At 46.2% G+C, this 18254-nt stretch overlaps 1 protein-coding gene across 10 annotated transcripts in view; it reads right to left on the minus strand.

Moving 5' to 3' along the window:
• gpat2 (glycerol-3-phosphate acyltransferase 2, mitochondrial) overlaps positions 1 to 18254 on the minus strand; it is a 65496-nt gene that overhangs the window by 4626 nt on the left and 42616 nt on the right. For 5 of the 10 annotated variants that reach the window (XM_048990377.1, XM_048990366.1, XM_048990401.1 and 2 more), the window contains 16 exons: positions 8602 to 8710; positions 7363 to 7473; positions 7046 to 7119; positions 6856 to 6966; positions 6262 to 6402; positions 5954 to 6053; positions 4761 to 4894; positions 4452 to 4545; positions 3548 to 3733; positions 3215 to 3313; positions 2933 to 3015; positions 2684 to 2802; positions 2481 to 2551; positions 1932 to 2196; positions 1694 to 1842; positions 367 to 444 (listed from right to left, as the gene is read on the minus strand). In XM_048990377.1, coding sequence (XP_048846334.1) covers positions 367 to 444; positions 1694 to 1842; positions 1932 to 2196; positions 2481 to 2551; positions 2684 to 2802; positions 2933 to 3015; positions 3215 to 3313; positions 3548 to 3733; positions 4452 to 4545; positions 4761 to 4894; positions 5954 to 6053; positions 6262 to 6402; positions 6856 to 6966; positions 7046 to 7119; positions 7363 to 7473; positions 8602 to 8670 — 1884 coding nt within the window. In that variant the 5' untranslated portion in view covers positions 8671 to 8710. Of the gene's footprint in view, positions 1 to 366; positions 445 to 1693; positions 1843 to 1931; positions 2197 to 2480; positions 2552 to 2683; positions 2803 to 2932; positions 3016 to 3214; positions 3314 to 3547; positions 3734 to 4451; positions 4546 to 4760; positions 4895 to 5953; positions 6054 to 6261; positions 6403 to 6855; positions 6967 to 7045; positions 7120 to 7362; positions 7497 to 7961; positions 8015 to 8601; positions 8711 to 18254 lie in introns of those variants that run through there. The other 5 variants (XM_048990429.1, XM_048990409.1, XM_048990449.1 and 2 more) reach the window with 5 other exon arrangements.

Raw genomic sequence — 18254 nt, forward strand, 5'->3', positions numbered from 1 at the left:
CCAGAGATACAGTAGCCGCATCTCACACACTGACACTGTGCTCCTAAGTCAGGCGGCAGAGTCCTGTTTACAAGCCAGCTATCGGTTAAGATACTGCAGTGTAATTGGGTCTTAGATCATTAACTCATTAAGAGCTACTAACAAGCTTATAGGATTAACGACTACAGCTTGTTATGGTCATTTATTGACTGGGTGTTATGAGTCTGACATGTGTGGAATGCTGATTATTTCTCTGCCAAGTCGCACAGTTCCTGTGGGTAGGGGCCGCTCCTTAATGGTGAACGGTGCTCAACGACACGCTGGCTCTAAGGTCACAGATGCATCATGCTCCCGTTATCGCAACGGTACTCAGCTCGACTGGCTCACCTCCTCCAGGACCAGGACGCCACAGTGCACCAGGCTGTCCACGGCATCCAGGGCAAAGGCGTAGGGCGATTGACAAGGCTAAGGGGGGGTGGGGTTAGGGTGAGTGCCTTGATTGAATCAGGAGAAACACCTCCAGCCTTCCTCATGCTGATCTCTCGCTGTGAGGCCCTCTGATTCCCCGTCACACTCATGACACCCACCTGCACTTTCCCGAATTGCCAGCATTTTCATCATCAGACATCCAGCCACAATTATAAGGCAATTATTAGCCACACGGGAACAACACAATAAATCAGTGAGGTTTTCTGTAAAGGCGGTCATGAGCCGCTGTCAGAGTAGAGTCAGCAGTGTCTGCAGCCGGATGCTTTTAGCTACACTGTAGCCCACTAATCTACATGACGCTGCTAATCTTCGGACACGCTGCACTGCGGAGACGCCAGAAGATTCTCGCATGAGTTTCTAAGGCTCCTCGGCTCTCCCTTACAATTTTAAGCAATGCTGTTGGATAGACTTTTGGAAAAACAATTCACTCTTGTTCCAAAGTTCCTCCGACAGCACAATATGGAAACAGCGGAGGCCCACAGCCAAAGACAAAGACAGACTCTCAGGCGTCAACAACCCTTTTTCGTGAGGGCCACTAATTCATTTTTTATCACTTTTCATCACTCGGCAGGCGTCTAGGGTCTAAGCTGACAGCTTGGCTCTGACAGAATGGGCCATATTTACTCAGATGTCCACTGATAGGGCTGCCCTTATACAGGCCCGAATGATTACTGATGAGTTTTCATGACAGCTGACGTCAATTAACTCTTTATGCGGGGAAATACCTGTTCCACGCCCGAGGGCTGCATATCTGATGAGGGCTGCGGAGGTGCATTCACCGAGCATCATTCCAAACCAGTGAGGTACAGGGGGGTGGATGTTAAACCATAAGTGACTCACCTCCTTGTATGTTAAAGCCAGCAAGAGGCCCATCGACATAGCAATGACAATACGATGGAGGGAAACGTACGGATTTCATTACATCCCAGTAAATACAGTATAATCCAGAGTCTGGAATGATGCCACCTGTGCTGGTCATTCTCCCCCCGAAAAGCACTGGTTCAGCTCATCTACTCATCAGGTCTTATAAGTTTAGAATCAGCAATTAGATTTATGAATGAACGAGCTGCAGGAATCTATAGAGCTGTCACATGGCGTGCTGGTCATTACCCTCGCGTCAGGGGCTGTCTGCTGGCTTTGCGGCGCCTCCGCCAAATGCGATCAGACACCCCACTGAGACCCATGTGCTCCTGGCCTTGAAGGGGCGCTTGGCGGCATCACTCACGGGGAAATATCCGGCAGCGGGCAGCAGGTGGCAGAGCTGCAGGGCCCTCTCGCTCAGCTCGTCCTGGCTCAGCACTACGTCGAACTCCACCTCGCTGCCGCCTCCGCCGCAGGCTGCCACCTCGCAGAGCGTAGCCAGCACAGCACAGGCTAGGGGGCAGGCAGGCAGCCATCCTGAGCGAGTCACATGGCTGCACCCACGGGACAGTGCAGAGACACACACGGAGGAGGCCTCTCACCTCCGACGGCCTCCATGATGAAGACGTGAGTGAGGAGGGGGCAGCGCCCCGCCAGGGCTAGGATGGCGGTGCGAGATGACCGGGGGGCCAGGAGGGGGTCTGCTGTGTGGGGCAGCTGCACTAGGTGCAGGTGGGGCTGCAGCAGGGACACAGCGTGGCACACCACTTCTGGCAACGACCCCCCGAATCCCACGTCCCGGTTCCGGAACACGACCTCCTCCAAGAGCCATAAGACGTCCCGGCAGAGCTGGGACAGACGAACGCCCTGTCACAGACAGGGAAGGGGGTGATGAGGGGAAATGGGGCCGGTGAGGCCCCGTTCAGGAGGAGACAGCCGGCCAAAGGGGCCAAAATGTGGCCACGTGCCACCTGACACAAGGCACTCAGGACTAATTTTATTATTTAACTTTCACTTTCACAGCACCTTTGTGTACTGTGTTAGATTCTGATTCATGGGTCATTAGCCATCAGAAAGGAGCCAGCACCGAACAGCCATTAGAGGCAGTGAGAGCCATTTACACGTAACGCATGAGGAGGGGGGGGGGGTACCTCACGATGTTTATGCAGCAGGAGACACGACACCAAGGCGGTGGACATGATGGCCGTGCAGGTGGAGGTTGCTGTGAGGGACGGGACATGTGTCACAGTCAGCCAACCCACATGCAGGGCACTGGGAGAAGCATACGGGAGTGGGCCTCACAGCAGGCCATTACTGACACTGCGGCTCCTACACGCAACGGCAAGATGCTCACCATGGAGAAGATGCAGACTGAGAGCAATGCTCAGCTCTCTCTCTGACGGGGGTGACTCAGGGCAGCGGGAGGTGGGGGACATCGAGGACACTGACGTACACCCAAATAACGACTCAGAGCTGAATGATAGAGGAGAGGTACATGGGAGCTGCAGGACGCAGAGTATCTGGATTGCAGAAAGACTGGAAAGAGGCGGGGCTGCCATGCAGTGGCAAAGGTACGGCTTTGAAAGGGACAAGTAAAGTGAACCTTTTGTCAAGAATGCTGGGTAAGAGGAGCTCCTGCAGGGGGCGCCCTCCATTCACATGGCACCTACTAGACTCGCACATCTCCTACAGGGGGACAGAAAAGAAAGAGAGGAGCAGCAGGGGCACAGACGACAGACGAGAAAGACATGGGCAGAGACACGAGCGGAGACACAAACAGAGACAACAGATCTCACAGATACGGGCAGAGGCACAAGCCGAGGTGGCAGAGACGAGATATGAGCCACACGCTGTCTTCCAGCAGACAGACAGATGCCTGCGGTACCTTCAGAGAGAAGGCCTGAGCGAAGTGGATCCTGACGCTTCCCCGGCGACCTTCCCATAGTAGAGACGCAAGGGACCAACACAAGGACCAGGGGCTCTGCTGGACACACACACACACACACACACACACACACACACACACACACACACACACAACGGAATGGCTCAGAAACCATGACCATGAGAGTTGCAGTGATGTCATCCAAGTTAGTGCTACCAGCAATACTCATACTGACCTGGGTACACTGGGTACAATAGCCAATACTGCCTTGATCATTATTCTATACTTAACTACTAATGTGTTATCACCTCTCTGGAAAGGGAGGGAACGCACCTGACCCCGGAGGGCGTGCTGCGGAGGCAGGTCGTACGCGATGGCCACGGGCACCAGGCTGACGTCGGGCACGCAGCCGTCCCTCAGCGCCTCTTGCAGTCTCACCAGCTCCTCCGGCCTCTGCTGGTGGGCCCCAGGCAGAGCTAAGCTTACGCTCTGGCCCTCCCGGAGCAGCACGCTGATGAACTGGCGGCGGGATGCAGAAAGACTCATATTAACTTGGGGCAGGTAATAAATCAGCCGTAAGAACAACACTGCTGGAAAGGGGGCTTAAAAAGTGAATGAAGTAGAAGAGCACATGTCAAGCCATCAGAGCCCTAAATGTCAGAGAGGAGAGTGCTGATGAGAGGAGGCCGGCCTTGGATGGGGGAGGGGGAGGGGCGTTACTTGCTCGCAGGGAGCAGCTTCAGCCCCCCTGAGGCCGCTGGAAGTTCCTACCAATATTGTGGGAGGACCATGACCGTTTAGGGGGGGCGGGCCAGGATTTGATCTCTACCATTGTTGAAATAAGTGTTGCTCCATAGCGCCAAGGATTCATAAGAAATGAGAATGAGACCCTGAAACGTTCTGGCCCTACAGATATATTGTCCATTCTCTGTTCAAGATGCATATATATTACTCTCCTTTGTATTCATCACACAAGCAGCGACTGAGAACCAACGTGTGGCAAAAGGCCCCAGCGCTGGGTGTTCATTAACGCTGACCTCAGCTGATTCCTCTACTGCCATGGGACCTTAATGACTAGAAGCTGCCTTAATATCAAAGGCTTGTCAGGTTGGCAGCTCCTCACCTATAACAGATCTGAAAAGGGCAGCAGATGCTGAGCAGGTATCAAGGTCTCCTGTACCCCCCTGAATCAGGTCAGGGCACAGATTTCCCTCCCACCCCCCACCATCGGACTCACAGAAGTCATAATGGCTTCATACAAGCGGCTCGCCTCTGCATCCCCCTCTGGCCTGGGTGGGGGACAGACCATGCCCAGTCGCTGGAGGACCAGTCTGAGTTTTAATAAAGACAACAAGCACAGGAGTGACCTCACACCAGGCTACAACACTGACAAGGGAGGGAAATCACATATTCCAATGGAAAAACCGGAAATAAAGCCACATTCTGAACATGCTAATGGAATTTTGAGGACATTCAGCACAGGCCATAAGAGATAAGGAGCCATGAGTGTTTTTAGAGAGCCGATATGCCGGGCCAGGCCGGGTACCTGAACCAGCAACTTCCGGGCTGGAGGTGACACACGGTGTAGGGGACCCTCAGGTTGTGACAGAAGAGGATGTGTGGGATGAGGACGTAATCAAAAGCACACTGCTGCTGGAACAAGAAGACCAGGGGAGCCCCCTGCCCAAAAATCCACACACACACACACACACACACACACACACACACACACACACACACACACAACACAGCAAATGTAATTTAATATTCCCATGATTCAAAGTTATGACTGACTCCTGAGAGTTACTGCTTGAATGCGGTGCGTGAAACTCTCAGTCCAGGGCTGAGATCTCAGTGCCACTTCCCCGCATAAACAGGCGAACAACTGCATCCCTACAGGCAAGAACAGCTTCCTGTTTTACTAATAAATGGACTAGTCACGCTAGCAACGGCTGCTATGGCAAGCGTGTAACAGAACGTCGGAGATGAGGTGCCTCCCATCAGAGAGAGACCAACAGATAACATAAAATCTGTATATCTCTTAGAAAACATCGACATAAAAATGTATATATACTTAAAGACAGCTGGTGTAATTAGCATCAAGTTTAATTAACATGGATTCACAGAACGAAACATACCATTTAACTGAAAAAAGACCAACACACAGCATGGACGACTTACATAAAATAAATAAGGCCTTAAAAAGTTAAAAAGTAACTTCAAATGGTATAATCCTGCCTTGCAAAGAGCACAAGAAGGGCCTTCAGCTAAGCTTATCCTAATGCTTTCCACAACACTCTCTGGCTCTTTGCTCCCTCCATGTCTACCAGCAATACCAGAAAAAAGCGAGAGTGAAACAGCAGGCAGGCCTGGTGCGTGCTGACACTGAGGGAGAAGGCTAGACGGAGCTCGACCAAAGCCAAGGGCTGCTCTGCTGGATGGTTAGGGGCCTACAAGCATTCTTTAGCTAACAGTTGTTGTTGAACCACAGTTCCACATCACGAATGCAGCATATGGCCGTGAAGGACAGAGCAGAGATGCGGTATGTGGACATTCAGTTAACTGGATCCACTGGTCCCTAGCCTTAATTAACCGTCTGTTTGCGTTGATTTTCCTGATGTCATGTGGCTGACATCATGGGTACCAATTTTTCAAGACAAAAAGCTTCCACAATACCTACAGGGCTACAGGGGTGAGGGGTGGGGTCACTGCCAAGGGGGTGTAGCCAGGGACTCTTACCATCTCTGTGGCTCTTTGGAGGGCAGCCACCTGGTTGAGGTTGATCTGGATGTTACAGAATAGGAAACTCAATAGTTTAAGTAGCATCCAACTGGCCACTCTGAAGGAAAAAGGAAGGAAAATGGTGAGATGCACAGATAAAATGTAGCATAGATTTATGAATGTCATGTGCAGAGAAGACAAATGCATGTATAAGTTACACACAGAGAAAAACACATGGGGGTAACTTGCATCTCTCTCTCTCTCTCTCTCTCTCTTTCCCACACACACACACACACACACACTTACAGATAGCCAGGAAGACAGACCTAAGTAGCATTGGTGATATGCTGACTTCAACGTGAGAGTAGAAATGGGAAGCCTGCCCCCTGGTGTTGAGCATGGGGCGTTGCTGCTGCTGGTCGGAAACTTCAAACACACTGTTTGCAGAGGAGAGCATCTTCTGCACCCTGAGGCACACAGCCCAAAAAAAGGGAGATGGCAGTCACAAGATGAAGGCCTTCCAAGCAGACAATGGCTGCACTGAGAGCCCAAGTGCGTACGCACGCGCCCAGGGCAAAGCAGGCTTGTTTTCTCTGCAGGGCTTAACGCTTCTCCACGCCTGACAAAAAAGTTATTCAGGAATAAGACTGGAGTTGAATTACTGCCAAAAGTGCAGATGCATGGGCTGCTGCAGAAGCCAGCAAAGCTGAGATGTAGGAGGAGGGCCACACAGAGGCAGAGGAGACCACCTCATCTCTAAGTAACCTGTCAGACGCCCTGTCCCTCGAGAATAAATCCTATTTAAGCAGCTTCCCACCACCTTTTCACCGCTAACGAGGACCGTCTGTCACCGGAGCATCTTGCCGATGGAGCCTATGATGATGCAGGTGACCTATGCGACTGCCTGACCCCTCGCTCACCGCTCACTGCTGCGGACCTGCTCGGCGATGTCAGTGGTGACGCCAGGATCCACCCTGCACCCCCAGACGAACGCCAGGCCGCACAGCCGCCTGACGAGCCAGCCCCGGTACCTGAGGAAGGGACAAGGATGAGGGCGGAGCCGCAATGCACCAAGAGGAACGGGAAAGGCAGTAAGCAGTAGCTGCACACCTGGTGTGAGTCTCATTTATGCTCAGCAGGTCCCGAAATCCCAGGGAGGGCGATGGCTGCAGCAGCTTCCATCCCTGAGAGACAGAGGTGCCGTTTTGAGAGCAGGTGTCACAAATGGCACAGGAGTCTCAAACATGCCACATGAGACACACCACGTCCAAGTAACACTCACACCATGTCCCTTCCAAACAAGACCACACCCCTGTCACACCCAGACCACACCCCTTCCAAACAAGGCCACACCCCTGTCACACCAAGGCCACACCCCTTCCAAACAAGACCAAACCCTCTTCCATGCTAACACCCTCCTTTCTCACCAGGCTCTTGGGGGTGCACTGATGGCAGCACCGTCCTACCACTGGTCTGAAGATGCCCAGGACCGAGGGAATGGTCTTTAACTTCTTCCTCATCTTGAGTCTCCACAAAAACTGAGGAAGAGGAGCACACCTTGCTGGCAAAGAGGAACACAGTGTCGCTCGTGTCGCACCTCACACAGCATTTCAAGCAGGCACAACTATGCCAAGCTGCCATTGACATTTTAGGCACATATAGCTTTCCTTTGACCGGTAAATCCAATCACCTTCCAGATTAATTCACTTAATCACAAGTTATTACTGCCACACAAAAGTGAAGAAAATCCTTTCCTCTCCATTTAAATCTGTTTAACAGCCTGTGCACAAACCAAGCACCCGCCTTGTACTCAGGCCGCAGGGCAATCCTTGCTTTTAATGAGCGAGTGACAGCGGGCGCTGCGTACTCTGAGAACAGTGCCTCAATCAGGAGCGGCACGTCTCTTACTTCCGATAACGCTTTGCTAGTACTGAAAGCCGCTGCAGTCCGATCTGATACTGCACCGCCTTGGACGAAAAGGATTAATTAAGAGTGAAAAGGGAGCACATAAAAGACGGCTGTCCACCTGAACCGCGTGCCGGGTGCATGGCTCCCGAAGTGCGAAGTGCAAAGGGTTCACTGCGGCTCACGTAGTGATTACGAGCGTCCCATCGAGAAGCCAACTCCCTCTTCAGGAGGGACATGGAAGTCTCCAATCAGGAGCCCTCTCACTGAGGCAGCCGGTAGGAGGGGCTCATTGGCTGCGGGGTAAAGTTGCCCAGGGGCTCGAGGGCCTCCAAAGGCCAGTCAATCCACGCCGAAAAAATGCCTTTAGCTCACTTGTCTTTCCTGTATTTAGAACATTTTGCGAGGCCACCAATGAACAACAAATGTAGCTGACAGTACATCACCTTTATGGGTGAATGGTTTTATGCAAGAAGACCGACCTGGTTGTCCTCAGTACACTCATGGCATTTTGGGGTCACAGAACTGTCCACAGAGTTCTTCTGGCTGTCTTCAGGTTAGGATGAGCGTGCGACTGTGCTGCTCACTGCCCCCTGCCCCCTCCCTCCTCCCTCCCGAATGCCCATCATAGAAACGGCTTAGGACAGAGCTGAGAAGCGCCTGTGTCCTGGTTCTCTCCTCAAAGAGCAGCAGGTAACCTAAAAAGGATACAGCCAGGCTCCAGGGCAGGGAAGGAAGTTGAGGAGAAAGAGGGGCCTTACCGGGAGCCTTGGCTTGGGGGGTTGCTTGTGAGCAGGGCTTGGGGGCCCCCCTCCCTCTTCAAGCAGCATTCCAGTGCCTGGGGGGCTGAGACCTGCCGGGGGTGGAAACCTAAAAAGCAGACACACAGGGGACAAACCAATGACTCTACAGAGAAACTGCGGGCTTAATGCTGCAATTAAAACGCAGACACTTACGCACTAACAATAGAACACGGGAGATACTAGGCTAATTATAAGCAAGCAGCACTTGTTAGAACCTCGGGACTCTGGTATCTAGGCTTTCCACTCGACAGATTACGGAGAAACCATAACACCATATAATGCTCCCATCTGAAAGAGCCCATCATGCAGAATCACATGACGCAACAATCACACAAGGACGCAACTGACGGGCTTTCACAGCCCCTGGCTATACGGCTTTTTATGAGGTCTTTTTGCGTATATACACTAATTCGTTTATTTTCTGGAGAGTCACCAGCAATATGTTGTTTAGGCACTAGCTCAAAGTCAGTCGTTGAGTCCGTTTTCTATATTTAAACGAACCCTTCCAAAGCAAATGACGACTTTCACCACTTTGGCTTCACTTACACCCTATTTTGTGTGAATTATAGATAAGTCACAAAAGTGAAATATGCACAAACAGCTAGAAACTGGCAGCTCTGCACCGCCAAAGAGAATATCAGATGGAGCCCAAACAGAAAAATCCTGTTTGGACTGACCTGGCAGACAGTGAAAACGTGTTAGTTTTGTTCTTTTATATTATATATATACTTATATAATTTCATTCCTAATTCAATTCAGTTTTATTTGTATAGCACATTTTCACAACGCTACATTGTCTCAGTAAGCAAGCCAGAGGTAACCTTGGGAGGACCCAGCTTAAAGCAGGAGCCCATTCTCCAGGGGCCAGCAGAGGAAGTCAAATTCAAATGAGCAACATGGCAGAAGTGCCAATTCACACTATCCAAATCTTAAGATTTGAGTTTCAAAGCTGGGGCAGGCAGGTGATGGCAGGAAGGTGCACGAGCTGCTTCTGATGGCAAGATGAACAGTGATACAGCAACGCGGCGTACAGGAGAGAAAGGTGAGCAGGCCGGAAAGAAGCCATAGGTAATGGAGATGTCACAGACAACAGGACAGGCAGGATATCATTATAATTTGCAGTCTCCAGGCAGCACAGCCCAGGAGGAGTGGGGAAATAAAATGTGCAATTAGCCAAAGTAGGGGAGACCAGAGGCAGTGCGTAAGTTAGGTGAGTGCAGTATGTAAGCTCCAGCAGATGTGGCTACAGCAGCAGGAGTAGGAGGGAGAGGCAGGTGGGAACGCAGGCATGGGGAGTCCCTGAAACATCAGCACTGCAATTCCACAAGGGAGTGTGAAGCTAGAGTGACAGCACTGACAGTTCAGTTCATCCAAAGCCAATGGCACCGATCCCCACCCAGCTCTACACCTCATACTATAGGTCTAATTGGGAGAGAGCAGTTAGCTAGAGCTAGAGTCCCCAAAATGTAGCCTAAGCAGGTGTGTTTTTAGTCTGGACATGTGAGCAAGTCTGAATTTTGCACATCCAATGGAGGACTATTCCACAGCTGAGGAGTTCTATAAGAAAATGCTCTGCAGCAGTTCTTTCTATCCTACTTACTAATGTATATATATCCTGCTCCTTGAGATTGAAGTAAGCAAGGAGGGTTGTAAGAGGCCAGTAGATCTCTAAGGTATTCTGGTGCAAGGCCATTCAGTGTTTTACAAGTTAATAGCAGTATTTTGTATTGAAACCGAGACTTAACTGGAAGCCAGTGGAGGGAGCATAGAACAGAGCTAATACGATCAAATTCTTTAGTGTTTGTTAGAACTCTGGCTGCTGCATTTTGTACCAGCTGAAGTTAATGTAAGGATCCAGATGGGCACCCAGAAAGGGGGGCATTACAGTAATCTAGTCTGGAATTTATATAGCCACGTGTTAGTTCTTCTGCATCATGCAAAGAGAGCGAGCATCTTCCAAAGCTTGGCCATGTTCCATAGACACTAGAATGCAGTTCTGGTAATGCTTCTTATGTAAGCATCAAAAGACCTGAATCAACCAGGACACCAAGATCCCTGACCACTGGGTTTAGCTTAAGGTTGAGCTTATCAAACTTATTTTGAGCAGCCTTGGGTCCAACTAGCAGCACTTCTGTTTTTTTCTGGGTTTAACATTAGGGATTTTCTTTGCAGGTGGTGCAGTGGTTAGCACTGTCACATGTGTGGAGTTTGCATGTTCTCCCCATGTTGTTGTGGGGTTTCCTCCAGGTACTCCGGTTTCCCCCCACAGTCCAAAAACATGCTGAGGCTAATTGGAGTTGCTAAATTGCCCATAGGAGTGCATGCGTGAGTGAATGGTGTGTGAGTGTGCCCTGCGATGGGCTGGCCCCCCATCCTGGGTTGTTCCCTGCCTCATGCCCATTGCTTCTGGGATAGGCTCCGGACCCCCTGCGACCCAGTAGGATAAGTGGTTTGGAAAATAGATGGATGGATTTTCTTTGCCATCCAACACCGAAAGTCTAGTAGACAGTCCCAGAGAGCTGCGATGTATCATCTGGTTTAACAGATTCATACAACTGTGTATCATCAGCATTACAATGGAACCCAGCACCATGATTTCTAATAATGTTACCAAGAGGTAGCACATATAAAGTGAACTTATATACATAATGGCCCAGCACAACAGTAGGTCTTCAGCATGATTAGATCTTGTACTTATGCATCATCACTGATACATTCAGACAGAGGAACTAACAATGAATCGCTACGAAAATCAAATTAGCTTTTGTACATCTACCTACAGCAATAACAAATCATGAGTTATTATCTGGAGGACAGTGACTTTTTTTGTAAAAAAAAAAAAATTAAAAAAATGGCCACTTCAACTAAATAATGTTCTCTCTTAATTTTGTCAACAGGAGGGGCTGCCCACCATCTGGGAAAGGTTAATGTCAGCCCATACTTAAAGTGCCACGAAACTCTTAAATTTAAGGCAGTAGTAAATCTGCTGATGGATCGTCTTTTGGAATGAGATGAATGAGCGCTGGATGAAAGTGGTAATGGGATTCCTCTGTTGCGATAGCAGAAAGAGCTGCACAGAAAAGTAATTCGGCTGCAGTCTCATTATGCATCTGACATTTCAGGTAGCTGCTGTATATCTTAATATTCATGCTTCATTGTATTATATTTTCATTTCATTTTCGTTCCACGTAAGGGTATGAGCTCCCTTCACTGCCTTGTTTCTATATCCACACAACACACGTGAACCAATTTCCTGTGGCTACCCCCATGTCACATGGCCCCATTACAAATATAGGTCAAACAATTACATTCCATGCAAATTATATTAATTACATACGCACACACACACACACATATATATAATATAATATTATATTATATTATATTATATATTATATATATATATATATATATATATATATATATATATATATATATATAAATAAAAAAATTTTTACTCATGAATGATTCATCGCTAAATACATTTAATATCCAGCCTGGTGATTGCTGAACAGTAACTAAATATTAACATGAATTAAATGTATTGCACTGTTCAGTAAAAGTTTTTTGGGTAAAAAAAACAGCTCAAAATCCAACATAATCCCAGATCCAAGATCTGTAAATACCAATAAAATCCTGTAGCCTACTCCAGAAAGCACAGGGTCGGAATGATGCCAGCGCATTGCGTGAACAGGAATACACCCCATGGGCAATTTAAAAGAACCAAAGCACCGAGACCACAAGTCTTTGGACATTCAAACCCAAACCCTGGAGGTGTCCAGCCACAGTGCTACCCACTAACCCACTATGCCAGTCACACAAAACATTTTTTTCTGAAGGATCATCTACAGTATGATAGTTGATTAAAATGAAGTGAATGCATTATTTAAAAGTCTTGAAATTTAATCATTCAATTTAAACACTCACTCTACGGACAATTCAGAAACACTAAATTAGCCTAAGTGAACATCTTTAGACTCTGGGGAAAAAAAATCTATGAGGACACACAGAGAGCATGCAAACTCCACACACTCATACATACTGTATGTGTGTATTCATATCTTGCGGGGACTGCCACAAGACTTCTGGCATTTTTAGCTTTTTGATTGCATTCATAGACTTATAAAACTAAGTTTCCCCTTGTAGGAACAAAAAAAAATGTCCCCACAAGGTCAAAGTTACAGGTTTAGACAGGTTTTATATGCGTGCCCACACACACACACACACACACACACACACACACACACACACACACGAGGCAAGATCCAAACAGTGCTACCTATTCATTGAACTATCCACATTACATAAATGACTAACTACCTGGAACCCTCCCCAAAATTTGATTATGCTGGGTAATTACACCCAACAATTCCAAACTTAAAAATAAGACACTTCAGGCTTAAAAAGTATCGCTGAGCTTATGAACCCACAGACATGTAAACGCACCATAAACACAAAACAGAACAAGCTATTGTTCCACGAGAGCCTTTGATTTAACCAGACCTTTCTAAAAACTATTTAGTGCGATGTTGGTAAATGCCAAAGTTGAACTGAAATGGCCATTGTGTTCTTGTCAGAATCGCGAGCCGACAGTCCTGAAAGGCTCAAGTGATCATCAGCCATATCTAAGCTAATGGAAAGAGGCGGCCGTTCAGCATTATTATTTGACTTACGCAAACAAGGACAATGGCTCTCTGCGATTACCATTATGAGTATTACGCGAGGTTGGGGTAATGGCCAGGCTGCCTGATCGCTGCTTATATTAAAAATGTGAAGTAATTAGACATTGTTACCTAAACTAGTTATGAATGTAGTGTCAGGGATTTGAAGTTTTTCTGCTTTGTTAGTTACATTTGTTTACTACATCTTCCTCAAAGGAAAAACTCAAATCGCAATTTACTTAGTTTAATCAACTTATCAAATTTCCTTTAACCTAATTTTGTTACAAAGAAGTGTTAATGGACTAGAAGAGAGGTGCCCAATATCTCATTATGCTCCTAACATTACCACAGATTGATCCATCAATCTACCTTTAACTCATCCACTTAAGTTGGCAGCAATCCAGAGTCGATCAAGAAAATCACAGATTGTACAGCGAGGCACTTTCGAGAGTTTAATCTCGAGTCTCACGCAGACACACCGACACACACACTCACAAAGAAATACAAAGGATACGCGTGGATTGTGGGCTGTCCCCAAAGGAAATGGATGCAAATGGCCATTTTCATGCGCATTATATGCATGTCTCCTTTCTGCATTTCAGACAGGATATTACAAAAGACACACATACACACCTTTTTGTGTGAAGGAATATTTCACTGTAAAAAACAGCATCATGAAGAAATTCAGTTTGAGTGAATGGTCTCCAAATTACAGCACTCAAGGAGGCAGCCCATTCACTGTTACGACAGATAAGGGAAGAAAAACATCTGCAAATGGATGCAAGGGCTGGGCTCATTTCACTTTCGGAAAAGTGTGAACATTGCCTACTTTAGAATATGCCAGTATGCTATGGCAATAATCATAAATTCGTAGTGCTTAGTATATATCATTAAAATGATTTTTTTTTCATTATTTTCATTATCATGAAATAAAAATTTCAGATTTGTTTGGTGCTTTTTAAAATGTACAACAATGTATTAAAACTTTCTTCAAATTTGACTTTAAATGTATCTGTCCGTCCGTCCGTCCATCGTCTGTAATCGCTTATTCCATTCAGGGTCGTGGGGGGGGGGGGGGGGTCCAGAGCATATTCACATATATTAACAACCTAGGATGGCGTGCCAATCCATCACAGCTAATGTCTTTTATGGGAAAATAACACACACTTTACAATCCTCTCAGCAATTCAGGTTGAATGAATTAACTTCTTAACTAAGAAGCCTTTGGCTTCTGCTCAAACACAAACAATCACTGCAATTGCAGGAAATGAGGTTATATATCGGCACACCTGTTCTGTAGGCTGACCAGGTCTGGTGGGGAATCAGTGGGCAGAAATCGGACTATGCAGCCTGACACCCGGTTCCGCTTCTGTTCCTGGGCATGGCCAGGAAGATGAAGTGTGGTGACGGCTGTTAGGACACTGCGCTTCAGATGTCGATGTATCTGATCATAGGCACAGTGAGCACATCTCAATGTTCTTCTTCATATCTGAAGGAGCTAGTTGCTGTGAAATTTTGTTATATGTGGAATGATGATAATAAAAGGCTGCTAATTTTAATTCTAGAACATGCAAGCAGAAAACTGTACGCACAAACCTCAGTAACAGAACACAAAACAGCACCGTCTCCCCCTAGTTCGAGTTTCCCTAGTTTGCATAAAGCCATCTATTCTCTAGTCCTGTTCTATTCTCTGTAGTTTATAATTGGTCTATGAATGCAAATGTTCTGCTTACTATACAGCGAGTGTGAAGGGCTGTAAATGAAGAGGAATGGAACTGCTTGCGACAGTGACTATGGGGAAAATGCTGGGGGACTGAGACGAGGGGAGGAGCATCCCCAGTTACAGCAACAGTTAAGCAGGATGCAGCCTGACCAAATCAGGAATATTTCAACTGCAGCCGGTAAAACTGCACAGAATCCATGCCAGCAGGAATATCTGGGCTTTCATCATAACTGGAAGCAATGTCTCAGAATTTAAGTTTCTTCTGGTAATTTAACCTTGAACCAGACAGGATTAAATTTACATCAATACATTTATGCCTCTATGTAATAATCAGACATATTTTTGAAAGAACACCTATCATTTGCTTAAAACCTGCAGCACCTCCTACAACAAAAGTTACACCGGCATTTCAATCCGGCCTAAAACCTTACCCACTTATTAAGCCTCGTCTATTTACTTAAGAAAACAACAATTTGATTTTGCTTTGTCGTTCTGCACATTCATCTGTAATGCAAATAAAACCTCAGAAAGATCTTAACAATCAATTATCTTTTGCTTAAAAACCTTTACATTTATCTTGTTATTACACAAACCTACTGAATGATCTTTAAATCGAATGACTTAAAAGTCCAGTAACTACCAGCAATGGGGACTCAAGTTGCACTCAAATTGACTTCCAATTTGACTCGCAACTTGTTCTTTTTTGACTCGGATTCGACTCCGACTCATTGATAGCAACTCGTGAAAAATAAGAGTCTTTAAGGCTCTGTTGAAATTTCTACACATGTGAAGCATTGAGTGTACAACTCTCCATAAACTGTAAAGGCATTAAACACATCATGACATGCAGCCGTGCACTGAGCCAGAGAAGCGTGATGCCAGGCGATATCAACAAACTGCAGACCCGATCTGACAAAGCTTGGGATATTCTGAGCTATATTTTACATTATAAGGCATCACTTAGAAATAGGCATTGCTTAACCTATGTCGTGAATTATATATACACACACAGTACACTGTGTTGTTGTACACAGATGGGCACAGATTTCCTTAATCTGATAATTTAGCAGGTATGTCCCAAACATGTTTCTGACATACTGTACCCTTCCAAGTCAGGCTGTATTCTCTTACAGCCTGAAAAGTGCCCGCACCTCTTCATTGTGCACCGTGTACAGCGTACAGCGTTACGTCTTAAATTATTTGGATTTCTGTCACGCATTCAAATTTAATGGTTTTTAATACAGTAAAAACATAACGCCAGCAAATAATTCTACTGATCAGTCATATCACTGACCGCTCTACCATAACTAAAAGAGCAGCCGGACAGCACACATTAATTAAACTTTTTAACATGGAGTTTGCTGTGTCACTTGCATAATCATTTCTTTATACATGCACAAACTGAGAGAACTCAATATTATCCATTAACTGGAGCTTTTGCTTTAAAATGATGTGTAAAAATTAAAATCTACACATGCATTTACTTTACCAGCATGACAAATGGGGTCTTGGTTATACTCATTCAGTAGCCAATCACATCACGTTAACGTAGTCGAGGGCGGAGTCTGGCATGGTTCGGTCTGGTGGCCCCATACACAGGAAGCTTATTTTTTGTTAATCATGTCGGCAAAGGCTTCATTTGCACAGTCATTCTGTCACGTGAGCTTGATTCTGTCGCATGCATGTGTGTGTGTATATGTGTGTAGGTTTGCATAGGTCACATTTGTGGACCAAGATGTTTAAAAGTGTGGTATAACTTTAAACTGCAATGCACTGCAAAGTTGCAATGAACACATGTGGAGTTATGTACTTAACAAAAAAAGGTGACATAACTGAAAACGTGTTTTATATTCTAGTTTCTTCAAAATAGCCACCCTTTGCTCTGATTACTGCTTTGCACCCTTGCTAAACACCTCTGGGAACTCCTTCAAGACTGTTGGAAAACCATTTCAGGTGACTACCTCTTGAAGCTCATCGAGAGAATGCCAAGAGTGTGCAAAGCAGTAATCAGAGCAAAGGGTGGCTATTTTGAAGAAACTAGAATATAAAACACGTTTTCGGTTATGTCACCTTTTTTTGTTAAGTACGTAACTCCACATGTGTTCATTCGTAGTTTTTATGCCTTCAGTGAGAATCTACCAATATAAATGGTCATGAAAATAAAGACAACATATTGAATTTGAAGGTGTGTCCAAACATTTGGCCTGTACTGTATGGTGATTACTTTAAAAATGTATACAAGCCTAAGGAACTATGAGACACGCAGTTTTTGAACTGCTAATGTGGCGATTCCCTTTTAGTTGCATCAGTTACTAAAAGAAAAAATACTAGGCAGTTAGATTTTTGAAAAATAGTGATGTCATACTGGAACCACAACGGAGACATGAGTCGGACTCAGATTTTGTGACTCGTGAACATCTCTGCTAACCACTGCTCTGTCCTGCCAGACATCAGTCTTCTTTCTAAACCCACATATTCGGCTGCCAATTTTCCTCCCGCTCTCATAGTATTGATTCTCCCCTTAGTACATTTTCTCCCTGTTCTGTCCCTTGTAAGGAGAGCTTCTGAAGCTTTGGAGAACACTGAACAACAGAGTGATGTTAACAGGTTCAGAAGCAGAAAAAAAAAACCCTAAACTGAGATGCTTTCCCAGAAATGGCATTTCAGCAGAAGACCAATTAGAGGTGAATGCTCAAGGCGTGATCATTACGGCAAAAACAGGCCTAATTTCAAATATGGACCACCTTACAGGATAAGAGTGAAAGCATACAGTCAAAAGGTAAATAAGAGGGGAAACAAAAGATTCAGAGAAAGAACAGATAGCAGAGCAACAAAAGGCAGCTAAACCACAATTATGAGGTGGTTACATGCATGCTGGGTCAAACAGAAGGAAAATCTTGCCGGAAAAACTGAGGTCACTAAATGGTGAGGACTGCAATTCCTAACCAATTCAAAAATTGTTTCACAGGGCAGATATTATAAATTCTCTGGATATCCTCTGTACAACTCCATTCCCAACAACGCTAAATGTAAACATACACACAACAAAGGGATCAATCAGCTATAAACCTGCGATGACAAGGAGTGAGCGGACGTGGCGACTCGACACCTGTTCCCCTACAGGCCCCTGAAACATGATTTCCCATGCCAGGGATCAGAACTAAACTCTATAGGTATCGTATCATATTCCATCCATCTTCTGAAACCACTTTCCCTATTCAGGGTCG

Source organism: Brienomyrus brachyistius, chromosome 2 (genome assembly GCF_023856365.1).
Source record: "Brienomyrus brachyistius isolate T26 chromosome 2, BBRACH_0.4, whole genome shotgun sequence".
In the NCBI taxonomy this organism is placed as follows: Eukaryota; Metazoa; Chordata; class Actinopteri; order Osteoglossiformes; family Mormyridae; genus Brienomyrus; species Brienomyrus brachyistius.